The 13121-nt window shown below is 33.4% G+C and overlaps 1 protein-coding gene across 2 annotated transcripts in view; it reads left to right on the top strand.

The window, feature by feature from the left end:
* The first annotated feature begins 292 nt into the window (after nt 1–292).
* Nucleotides 293–13121, top strand: part of LOC113499050 — a 72134-nt gene continuing 59305 nt past the window's right edge. The window contains exon 1 of one of the 2 annotated variants that reach the window (XM_026879382.1): nt 293–618. In XM_026879382.1, the coding sequence (XP_026735183.1) occupies nt 561–618 (58 nt within the window). In that variant the 5' untranslated portion in view covers nt 293–560. Of the gene's footprint in view, nt 619–11310; nt 11591–13121 lie in introns of those variants that run through there. The other variant, XM_026879380.1, reaches the window with a different exon arrangement.

Here is a 13121-nt window from a genome sequence, read left to right as displayed (position 1 = left end):
TACATTTTTCGTAAAAAAATTAGATACGTTAAAATATTATTCACAGTTTGGATTGGGAATCGAGATTTACGTCATCGATAAGGATTGAAATTATAAAAAAACGTTTCAAAATTTATCACTCAAATATTTAAGGCAAATAATTACACATGTCAATTTAAAACCGCTGTCAGATAACTAAAACGGTATACAAACAAATTATAAATAGTTTCATTCATGACGTATGCCGACTCCATTGTTTTCTCTGTTCGTTTTCCTAAGTCAACCTATAATTTCGGTTAGCGCTCGGTTTACACCATTTGCAGATCGTTTACGCTACTAACTACATTCATTTGGCTTTCTTTTACTACGAAAGCGAATATCCCTATTTTATCTATAGAGATGTAGCCCCTAGGTCTTTTGAACCGACTCGCGCGGTAATCCATTTTGCGTAGATTTTTTTTTGCAATATTTCCTTAATTACTGATAATCGTGTAGTTTGTGTTTGTTGTAGTTAGATGTAAATATTTGTTTGTTGTTCACACTCGAAACTTTGCACAAAGTCAGCATCGTAATCTTGAAGAATGGGGCACCTCTTGAGGGGAGCCTTTGTGCTTGATGTCGGCGCGAAAGACGATGAAGGTGAGCACTTTTTACTATTAAGAAAGGGATTATACATTGTCAATGAAGATATAAAGGAGAAACGCTTTTTGTTCTAAGGATCTTTTTGTTTGCAAGATATAGGTTAGCACCTATATCTTGCAAATATGCTTCTTCATAATATCTATGCACCTGAATATTTCTTTAATTATGGCTTGGTGATCATAAAGTTGCAGGCAATTGGTATTCGCGCGCAAAGACCTGTGTTCGATTCGGGTTAGATTTTTTTTATGTATGTATTAATTTATCTTTAAACTTCACAATTTCTTACAAATAAAATGACGTCTTAAAAAGTAAGGTTGCATCATATTTAATACAATGAGAATTGCTTACCCATTATTGTTGTACATAGTAAGCTGTGTAGTAAGTTTTTTTCCGTGTGAACAGGCGACATGTTACGTTAATTACTCAGTGGGCTCCCTTTGCATAATATCACATATGTGTGGCAAAAATATTAAACTTTTATAAGTTATAAGCCTTCCCTGTCCACATGCTTGTCACATGCCAGTTTTAGCCAACTGTTCTTTAACTTCCGAGCACATGCCTTGCACAAAAACGATCGAAATAATTAGGCTCCCCATAATTTAGTAGTACCCTACCTACTATTGCGAACCTATGTAGTCTTGGAGAACTGCTGCAATAGGTTTTAAGAGAGTTTTGGTTTGATTGCTTCATCGAACTGAGTAAAACTACCAGTCAGATCAAAAAATAAGAGGCATCCGCAATAAAACCTTTAAAAAGTATAATAAAAAGCTGTCTTTCTATTTTATGCAATGTAATGATCAGGGTATCAATCTTAAAATATGGCTGTTGCAGTTATTTAAGGCAGCGGTACTATTCGCCGTAGAGTGCCTTCTATCTGGTCGTAGACCTTCTGAGACTACTTACAAAGGCCTTTCCTTTAACGTGATATTTACGTAAATAAGACATGTGTTGCAACATATTAGCCTCTATAAACATCTCTGTACTTAAAAAACAAAGGAATACACAAGATCATTATTACACCATATTTATCTTATCTCCGTAATGTGTGCTAGCAATTCTCTATTGTCTAGAATATCTATATCTCTAAATAAATTAACATATTTAACATGATAAACTAAAACCTTAACAAATAGTAGGTACATGAAGACCAGGTATCGTCAACACAAGTACTTAGGTTTTTATCGCAAGATTATATACCTACTTTAAGAAGCGAAAATGATTATAATATGAATCTTTAGACTAATATATAACAACTTACCTAGCATTAGAAAAGAAAGGAAAAAGTAGAGTCGGCAAATACCGTATAGTTTAGGATATTATTAAAGAACTAGCTGTTGCCCGCGACTTGGTCCCCGTGGGTAGAAGATATAAGTTATGATTTATACCTGCCCTGTTTTTTTACATTCTCCATTGTATCTTCGCACCTATTAGTCGCAGCGTGATGGTTTATAGCCTAAAGCCTTCCTCGATGAATGGTCTATTCAACACAGAAATAATTTTTCAATTTGGACCAGTAGATCCTGAGATTAGCGCGTTCAAACAAACAAACTCTTCAGCTTTATATATTAGTAAGTATAGATTTGAACGATTCCTACTATTCTTGTTAAACGAAACCTTGGCCAATTTAATATAATCTAATATCTATAAGTATTTAGATTTCGGAAAACATTGCGGAAACTCTTCAAGAAGAAAGAATATCAGTTATTTTTTTGAATATTTCAATAAATTCTGCCGCGTAATGTATCTTACCTATTTAAATGATTTCTGACGTATAAATCAGAATAATTTATTAGAAATGTCAATATTGTTAGCAAACGCCAGCGCGTGACCACATTTGCGTAGTTGTTCGAAATTTGAAACGTCTACATATGTATTATGAAACCATAGTGTAAAAATATACGGCCTATATGGATATTACCTCATTTTTAAATGATATTTCAGTCAGTTCAGTTTCAGTAGTTCAGTCATGTTCTCTATTTTTACGGTTTTAAATATTATCTAAAATTCTGAATTATATGTTATTGGGTCATCGACCGGGCTTTTTTTAATCTCTTTCATTTATAAAGTATTAACGGACAGTTTTATCAATTCACGCAATACTATCTTGTTACCATTCAGAAAAGTAAATTAAAACATTTAAGTATAAACGACTGATGGTAGGTATATAGACGTCATAGTTATTTTAATATTTCAATTTTTTCTGAGTCACATATTTAGATATTTTACACTAAAACGTGAGAAAACGTACTCGATGTTTTTATCTAATTTTACTATTCAAAAAAACGCAAACGTAGCTCCTTTTCCTTCTCCTCCTTTATATTTGCGGCAATTCAAAGAGTACTTTATTATCAAATATAAAATTAAATCCACGTTCATAATCCTAAACTACTCTAATCGAAGTAAGAAAAAAATGCACTTCATTTTTGAAAATAATATTTCATGGCAACTTATTCCTACCGAAATTTAGGAAACCACAAAAACATAAACCTTCTTAACTAAAGATAAAAACCTTTCCTTTCGTTATATTTTCCTTTCTCTTACTAGGATTACGGCTATTACGTCGTATATCATCACTTTCCCAATTCAAGACGCATGAGTCGTAAATGAATCAATCTTGCGTGATTGGACAGAAACCTTAACATGAATTTGCTCAGATGGACGTGACCAGTATGATAATGGAAACTGACAGCTGACTACCGCCTATCTATCCCATTGCACTAGTGTAAGCAGGACAGCGCTAGTCCATGTAAAGCGGCGGTCTCTTTTCCACATCTGCAGTAATCTTGCTTTAAGATGTAGGTAGCTTCTGGCCTTTTACGTTTCTTTAACAAGATTTTCCTTTTACAAGTATGTTACCTGCTTCTACTTTCATCATGTTTCGTCAAAGCCTGATCATATTTCTAATGCCGTTTCGGTATACTGAAATGAATTATTTTCTTGTAGAAAGCAGTAGCTAGGGAATCCTATATCAAAAGTATACGACGTACCACCACAGATGACTAAATAGTTACTACGTAAGTACCACCCATACAACTGTTTATCAGCAAATGAAATTTTGTATTTTGGCTTACAATTTTTTTTGCGAACACAAAGGATTTTTAAATGCGTGATTAAAAGCGGTAATAAATTAAAATATTAATCATTTGATAGTGGAAGCGGTTAAACTACTTTACAGTTGAGGAAGATAAAAGCCTCGATCAAAAGTTGTCGAACCTTTGAGTAAATGCAAATTCGTAAGTGCAAAGTTATAGTTGCTTATCACAACAGAGATTTTTTTTAATTTGTATGATGTTGACGTCTCACTGTCTCAAAGCCCCACAGTCGTTTTAAAATTCTGACGCCAGTCAACTATGAAAGCAAGAAGTCTTATACTGACTCTTTCACAATAACGTGAAAAGTAGAACCAGATAAGAAATACCATAAATAAAGTTAAATTTTCGCAGATGAACTGTAAATAATTTTAATTAATTGCAACATATAGCACAATTTTTAAAAAATACGGGAATTGATCTGGAAAAAAATACATTACTGCTTTGATATTTATTTGTAGATAATTTAATTAGATTATTTATACCTATTTATAAGTGTGCTAGGTTGGAGAGAAACGAGGAAAATACATATTAAAATGATTTGCCAAGTTAACCATAAGATGTTTATGATAACTTATCATTTTAATTGTAATTGTCTGTTATCTACTTCTGTTGATATTTAGATCAAGTACTTTTGTATAATATACCTATATACATTAATAAAGTAAAGCGAAAAATAATTCCACAGAGATGTATCCTGATAGTGTTATGTAAATATGTAAGAACGTTTGTTTTGACATTTCTTAGAAATAAAGAGATTGTGGTTTGTAGTTCAGGCCAACCCGGTTTAAGGAAAATGTAATTTTCATAATTTACTGCAGCAGCTACTAATATTATAAACGCGAAAGTTTATATGGAAGTTTGTTCCTATTTCACGCAGAAACCACTAGACGGCTTTAGACAAAACTTGCTACACAGATAGTTTATAACCAGGATTAACACAGGATAGGTTTTTATCCTGATTTTATATTTCCATAGGATTATTTCAGATTTGCAGCGGTGGTCCCGCGAGCAACAGCTAGTTGTGCATATGAAGTTTTGCAGTCTTAGACCTGTGTAACTGTAGTATCTATAATCATTTTTGCAAATAACACTGATTTCATTATTTTATTTTAAACTATTATTTATTAGAATAAAGAGCTCTCTCAGGACGAAGTTTTAAAAAGACATTAGGTATCTCTATTTCTACACGATATTCAAATGGCAAAGCCGTGTGATGCGGTGAATGAAAACGAGACGAGTGGTTAACAGAATAACTGTGTATCTGTCAAAATTCAAACCTTTACTAGACTTCTCTATACTTTTCCGAAACTTTTATATACGGAAATATATTAACAGCCAGCATGACGTTCGTCACGAAACGCAAATAATGGTGTTTTCAATAAATATTAAGTCACAATATTTGTACATTTATATTTATAAAACTCGGCTAACAACAGCCACAGCATGATTCTAGCTCTTTCTGTTTGACCATGTAATATTAAAAAGTAGCCGTGAAAAAGAAGTTATTTTTAAATTTATGTATAAATATTTTATTATAATATTTATTTTAATAATGACTGGCTGGAAATAGATTGTGTTAATCGTCTCATTTAACACCATAAGCTATTTTGGATCGGTGTGATTCTGCATAATTATTGAACTTTGGGAATTTTCCCAATCCTATTAATAGTTTTTTTTTTGTCGTTCGTCACTAAGCTGAACGGAATTATACATTATTTAGAAGTTGCTTATTGAGTATAGAATTAGGTTGATGTCAAAATGAAAACGATATGATCTATTGAGTATTCAAATACGAAGTAGTTTTATTATGACAATAAAAAACAACTATTCGTCTTTCGTTTATATCTAATTTAAGGGACCTCAATTATTGAATTGAATTGAATCAAGCATCGATTTCGGTAAGTTCGGAAGTCAATAAAAATAATTGTGTATGAAACAAACTATGTACGTATATGTATGTCTGACACAGCATTTTATGTCGCTAGTCGCTACTAACAAAACCTCGTGACTCAAATTAGTGTAAAACTGTGACAATGGCCTGCTTCACAGTTTATACAGCTTATCAAAATGGAATTAGACACTTAGCGTCTTGCATATACGAGCATCGCGAAAAACCATCAAACAGTCAGTACACCGGTCTGTCGTGAACGCTTTGCTATCGGTCGTTGGTCGAACTATTCCTATGTACTTAATACTCAGTGGTTAGTTGTACTACACGCTTCGGTAAAACACATGCCTTTATACCTAGACAAATGTAAGGAAATCGTGTGATAGTGATCTTAAACAAACATGCACGGCGTCTATAGAAATGTTATTGTGAGTACTCGACACTTTTGATGCATGGTTTATGTGATGGGTTCATCTGTAAATAAATTGATTATGTTATTAGTGGCTAATATTTATTTGAATTTAAAATATGCATTTCGTTTTTTAAGTTCGATTTATTTGATAACGAATCTATGTTGCGTAACTTTAACGATTGTTTTGCATTAAACTTTGATATTTTGTTCGGTTTTTAAAAAGGCTTCTGGTGGGTTGTAGTAAATTTAAGCGATACCTACTGATTAATATCTGTCTCGTATGCATATAGTTTATTTCTCCCAACTAAATTCAATTTGATTTGTCCATTAATTTCTAGAGTATTATTTTGAATTTATTAATGGAATGCATTGGTTTCTTATTGTGGTTCTCAAATTTAAATAAATATACAATAACTTTAATTATAACACTCTAAAAGTTAGCACACTATTTGCGTTTCAAAACTTTTAGTACGCGGTGAGGTGACGGGTTAAATTTTTCAAAATAACATCGTTAAATTTTCTGACATGCTAAACCCCAAGTGACATGATAGCTTAAGTTGAATATACGTGCCATTTAGGAGTATATTTAGAAACACTTATTTATCCAGTCAACCAGTCAATCTCACCAATCACTATTTAAAAAATATTGCGATAGCAGTACCCTATTTAATACATTATATACTTTAAGACCTCGAATACTAAGCTCTTAATATATGCCGTAAATTGTTTGACATCATTACTGTATCTAGGTTTCTGGGACCGGTTGCCCTTAACCAAGTGTTATTTAGCTCCGATGCCGTTCAAACTTGAGCTTCGTTTACACAGCAACATTGTTTTTGACACAGATTTGAACACAGTTTGATCCTATACGACTTCTTACGTTTGCCGTCTGTTTTCGAACTGTCTTTGATCAAAAAACATTTCAAGCAATCGATCAATAGGAAAAGCTTGAATGTATAAACAAGACAGGTCAACGTCATTTGACATCGAGGCTGTATGATACCCACATACATTTAACGATTATATGACGTTACCTATTGTAGAAATGTCAGTTGTATACCACAGGTGTATACCTATACATATAGACAGGTTAACTAGCCAGAACCACATATCCTGAAAAAGGCTGTTTTTTAATGGGTGTTGTGGCTATAGGCCAAGGCAATAGAAGCCTGTGCTGTGATTGAAAAATGATAGGTTGTATTCATTTATTGGATTTTGATGTGAACGAGGTATCATTGTAATGTTATTGTGTAGGACGTGAGAGAAGTGTCTTAATTTTGATTTTGTAATGTGAAACATAACAAAATAAAATCTCACGCATATTTATTGGGATAGCCCGACTAATTTAATACTAGTTTCAACTAGTCACTAGAGTTAACCGTTATGAAATAAATAATTATCAATCCGCCTCACGAAAGATATCATAATTATAATCCTTTCATAATACGTATACTGACTTGTACATTTAAATCCATAGTAAGATAGTGTCCTAGTATAAAAGAAGCCTTACAGTTATCGATTTTAATTAAGTTAAAAAAATCAATTCTTAACTCTAACGACTCTTAAGTGTATAGTAGACTAGTTATCGTCTATAAATATTAATAACAATATGCTTGACCGTATGTGTAATTAAGTAATATTTTTCTGATAAGCGTACTTGACTTACATTAAATTGTGGTATGGAGTTTGCAGCGCCATTTTTCTCCTCACTTAGGAAGTTGTGAGAGACGGGTGATACAGGGTGTTGTTTATAGATATATTCTGTGACGTTCAAAAAAAGGTACCTGGTAGCCTGTCTTGAATAAAATTATTTTTTGAGATCGAATTTTAATTATTAAAGAAATAAGTAATAAGTGATACGATACGCAAGCGACCTATGGATACTTACAGTCATAAAATTACACTATCTTTCAATAAATAATATAAAAATAACAATAGAAACAGTTCAATGATCAAGAATTGCTATTTTATTGAGTCATTAGGAAGCAATTAAATATAGGGCTTATTACTATAATAATAATTGCAATATCGAGAAAAGAGACTTTATTAAGGTTAATATAAAAATAGATTTAAATGATGTAAAGGAAATGCACATTGCACAGATTTTTTATTTATATCGTTTCAAAAACCTCATTTGGTGAAAGCTAATTAATGAGCAAAATAATCATCAGCTCATCAGACGTAGGTAATGTAGGTTAATGTTTACGGGGTCCCTTATTCAAAAAGTAAAAAGGGATCCGCGAGTCCAACTCGCAGTGACCGGTGATTTAATTCGGTGGTTGTTTTGTTGACAAAAATATAGGCCAAAAAAGAAATTTATGTGGGACAAAACTGGTAGAAAGATATTAAAAACAATATACATATATTTATATATATATTTAATTGCATCTTGTATGAAACTTTGATTATTTGCAGTGAATCTGACAACCATAAACATAGTTATATTTTGTAAGTACCCTTGCACTGGATTTGTATTTACCTCTCATTATACAATTACATTCAACAACATTTTATTGTTATGCAGTGACGCGACTATCGCAGTGATTTATATTGTTTAATTAATTTAAGAAATATTTGCAGTAATAAAAAACGTCATTGTTAACAATATGATAAGATGCATACCTTTTGCGTAGACTAATGTAAGAAAACAAAACTAGATTACATATGTTTATCTGAATGCAGACAATGAATCAAGGGCTATAAACTTTGCAAATATGTAGTTATAAAAGTCAATAATTAATATAGACCTTATTGACACATGTCGGAAGAATTTGTTACAATAATGTTCAATAAAAAAAGGTCCATAATATTCCACTGTTTCCAGAGTACAAATATTTTATAGTCTGGAACGATTATATAGCAAACAGCATTTTAATTACAATACCTACTAAAATAAAAAAAAAAATAGCTGAATAATTGTCAAGTCTAAATCACATACTATAAGTTGAAAAGATAAAAAAAACACGTTTAAGTAGTCCGTTATTATTATAATAAGTATAATTTCTTATTAAGGAGTTAAGTGAGAGGCGCCTCCACACATTGTAGCGCGCATTCACGCTTCCTTTTTTTTGTTAAAGCGGGGACATGGACATCTTCATGGACACCCACTCCCTCGGGGGAGGAAATGGGTAGTGTCAGACTTTTACTGACTAAACCTGAACCGCCGTCCTACGTCATCCGCGTTTTTGTTTCGGTGTATGCCAATGCGTTGCAATCCTTCATACATTGACCGCGGGTTTCCGCCGCGCCGGCCAGGACTGCGGGCCGGTAGGTCACTTTCTCGTGTTGTGTGGAGGCCGACGTGTAAAGAGCATCGGCCTCCTCGCCTCATATTGGGACCACATCCATAGCACCGAATGTGGCCCCCCGCCGTGGACGCATTCACGCTCCCTGCTGATATTACTTTAAGATACGGTGGTAGGATGCTCGACGATGGTCGATTATCCTAAAATTGTATTTTTTTTTGACGCGTCCTGGTTTTCTTTTGTTTTAATTTTCGCTGGCGTCTAACAAGCAAACAAGGTGGAAAGCTACTTAACGTTCTACACACTCTTACATGATGGATCCCCGTTCATGATAATACGTCGATTAGATACTTTTTTCAGTTTCAGTTGAATGAACCACTGTGATACACGAGGAAGGTTGCTGAAGGTGAATTACTGAATGTATTGTTAAGCACCTGAAATATACGTTTGTATCTTGAAAAATTACACATTTACGTTGGCTTTAGAGGTAAATGACTCAATCGGATTCTTTGCAAAGTGACACAGACCTAAAACTAACGAGATTTAGTTAAACATGACTAATTATTGAAAATATGATAAAAAATCTGCGTCATTTCCTCTGCATCATTGTTCAGTTAATTCTTAGAGATTGACTTCCTGTTTCTGTAAAGCATAAAACTTTCGCCAAACAAAGGCTTTAAATATTATAAAACGCCTTTTCCCAACTAAGTCTGTCCGGATGCAGCTAAGTTCCAGTGTTTTACAAGGAGCGGCTGCCTATCTGACGTTCTCAACCCAACTCCTCAACCCCTTAGTTAGACTGGTCGACGAATTCTTTCGCTTCTAACTACCCGTAATTATTGACAAATACTTGTAACTGACAGCCGGGACTCATAATTATAAGTACCTTCCGAAACACGCAGGAACTCGTCATAGTGACCCATCCACGAATCTACCGTATCAAGCGTAGCTCAACTTGTTATCGATCAATATATGTAGTTTAGCTTAGTGACAAGCCAAACCAATATGATTAAAATAGAATTTTACATATTTGAACATAAAATTACGTTAATCTGATGGTCTAAATACCAAGAGCAGAAATAGAATGTTCGATCCTATTTTAAATGATAAGTCAATATGCTTTCAGTAGTCAAGTTTCCATACACACAAGTTTATTATCCACGAGTACATTTATCCTATATATAGTAACATCATCTCTGTCAACATATTACTTATGTACATATACATGTTTATACTATTACCATATACCCGTCAATCATGTCAATTCGTCAAAAGTGTTAAGTGTGCACTCACAATAGCTTCACAAATATACTGAAAATAATGTATCTGTAACAATATGAGTCTTGTAATGAATCTGTGTGTGTAACGATGACGTCTGTTCCACTTCAGTTTCAGGACATGAGACTCTTGATCTTTGCACAAACGTAGACATGAACTGAGGTTAAGAACCGACGAAATATCCCTATTAAAACAAATGTTTTCTACTATGTATTCAGTAGTAGACATTTAAAGGTTTATATACGAGTGTAAGTCGCATTGATCGAGTAGAAAGTCATGTCTCGCGTCCTTTTTTGTTTCGTCTTAAGTAATTAACGGTGAATGCTTATAATTTCTGTAGACGTCTGACCGATATTCGCACCAGTGAGGCCGTGTGAACAGCGCGAACAAAGTAGAATAATTAAAAGTAAAACACTGCCCAACATAAAGCTACGTAAACAGTTCCACTATTGTTTAAATTAAAACGAGGGATTAAAGCAAAAACATATTCTTAAACTCTTCTTGATACTCGGCTCGATATATTTTTCAATAAAACGTTGAAATGCTTGCATCGGAAGAACGAGTGTCTCATCTCGTTCCATTTGTGTTTGATCAAGTGGCTGGTATTTGCTGACAGTTGCTCACACGTAAACAGCAAACAATTCAGACGCGGAGGCTAGACTGGGGGACCCCTGTATACAAGAGGTGTGAGCCAAGAAAGGCGGCAAAGTTTATCGAATCGCGGGCGCCGGCTAACGAGCGTCTTACCGTACTATTGTCGATAATAATGACCCTATGTGTTATTATTCAGCGTCAATCGTTTATCTCATTTATGTCTGGTCGAGAAGAGTTTATAACGAATCAGTATCGCTTAAGCGTTAAAGGTGGCGTGGTGTTTGTGTATGCCTTCAGTGCCGTGTAATACAAGTTCTGAATGAAAGTTGTGATTACGTAACGAAAGTGTTGATTATGGAGTTCCAATATTACGGGAATTATGACCGTCCGCCGACGCGCCGGATCCTAGACCAACCGTGGTGGGAAGAGGAGGATACTCTTTCGGACAGACGGATCAATGGTAAGATTTCGACTTCATCCAATTATTCAAAACAATTGAAACAATCTCTTGAATGTAGAACTATATGCCGCTATAATATCGATTAAATCGAATTATATATTATGTTACTGTCTCGAACATGCCCATTAATTACAAAGTAAATCGCAGTTAGTAATTATGTAAAACGTGTTATGTTTACTGTTTCTTATCGCTCTTAAATTGGAGTATCATATCAGATAGTCGCACTAGAATCTGCTCTACAGAGTAAACACTCACGGCCTTAAATTCACAATTAATAGGTTAAGTTGCGTAGACTGTTAAATGTGTGGTAAAAGTATAAATACTGTAGGTATGTATGCATATGTCTGTCTAGACGGCAGGGAAGTGAGGGTATATCGATTCGACGCCGGGATAATTTTAGAAAAGGTCCTGCTTGGGTTTGTTTAAACCGCTCTCATGTGTATATTCCGTCCACATTTTCTCGCCATTAAAGAAATGTTTTCCTTTGAAAATAATAGGGTATATTTTGCAGGTCGTTATACTTATAAATACATTAGTAAAGGAGAACAGACTTGTTGTATTTTATTTATTTAATATGTCTAATAGTTAGTTCAATTACATTTCGAAGTTGTATACCTACTTACTATTATTTTATTAAAAAAAATAAACATACAAACATTGCAAGTTAAATAAGAGCTTGTAAAAAAAAAGAACTGGTTGAATCGAAATTCAAAAATAAGCTCTAAATAGGGCTTCATTGATATTTTTACTCGCTTTAATGTCAGCCCACACAATTTCCATTTTCTCTTCAATTATCGCATCCAAACCATTTATTTTGGAGCCGGTATTTAGGAACACAAACACTAGGGTTGAAAGTGTTTATATTCAGTTTAATATTATATTAGTATAGTTTAAGGTTATTACCCTTACAAATATCTAGACATACGATATATTCGCTGGTATGAACTTACCATTACTCATGAATTTTATGGGTAAACTGTTATCTTGTGCCCTTGATTGTAATAGGACTGTATGACTATGTATTATTTACCGTCTGTGAAAACAACTTACTTATCAAATTAATTAATATTAAGTTTTTGTTTGTGAGTCATTGTACTCCGCAATTAGTAAATTTCTTAAAGGACGAACGTGAGTGTTTTCGAGTGACTTCAGAAAGGAAGAGTTTCTCAATTCGTCCTATTTATTTTGTTACCCAAAATATTATTATTATTATTTAAGGATGAAGTACTGTTAGCAAAGAGACTTTTAATTCTCTTTTAAACAGAGTTTTAATTCTAAAATCAGACAAGCAGTCCATTTTTTTTAGAAACTTTTCAATAGATCGTTCGGATTTGATATAGTCTTTTTGAATAATTGATTGAATAATTTTATTGAAATAGAGATTAGATTTTTTTATGGAATCATATTTTTTTTTTACTTTACATGGACGTCTGTTGCTGACTGTCTTTTCAAGTGTAACACAATAGTTACGGTAGTGTACCTGTAAGTAGGTAATAGATAAGGTGATTGATATCTTAAAGGGGAACTATTC

Source organism: Trichoplusia ni, chromosome 11 (genome assembly GCF_003590095.1).
Source record: "Trichoplusia ni isolate ovarian cell line Hi5 chromosome 11, tn1, whole genome shotgun sequence".
Taxonomy (NCBI): Eukaryota; Metazoa; Arthropoda; class Insecta; order Lepidoptera; family Noctuidae; genus Trichoplusia; species Trichoplusia ni.
This window is presented reverse-complemented; position numbering and strand designations above follow the sequence as displayed.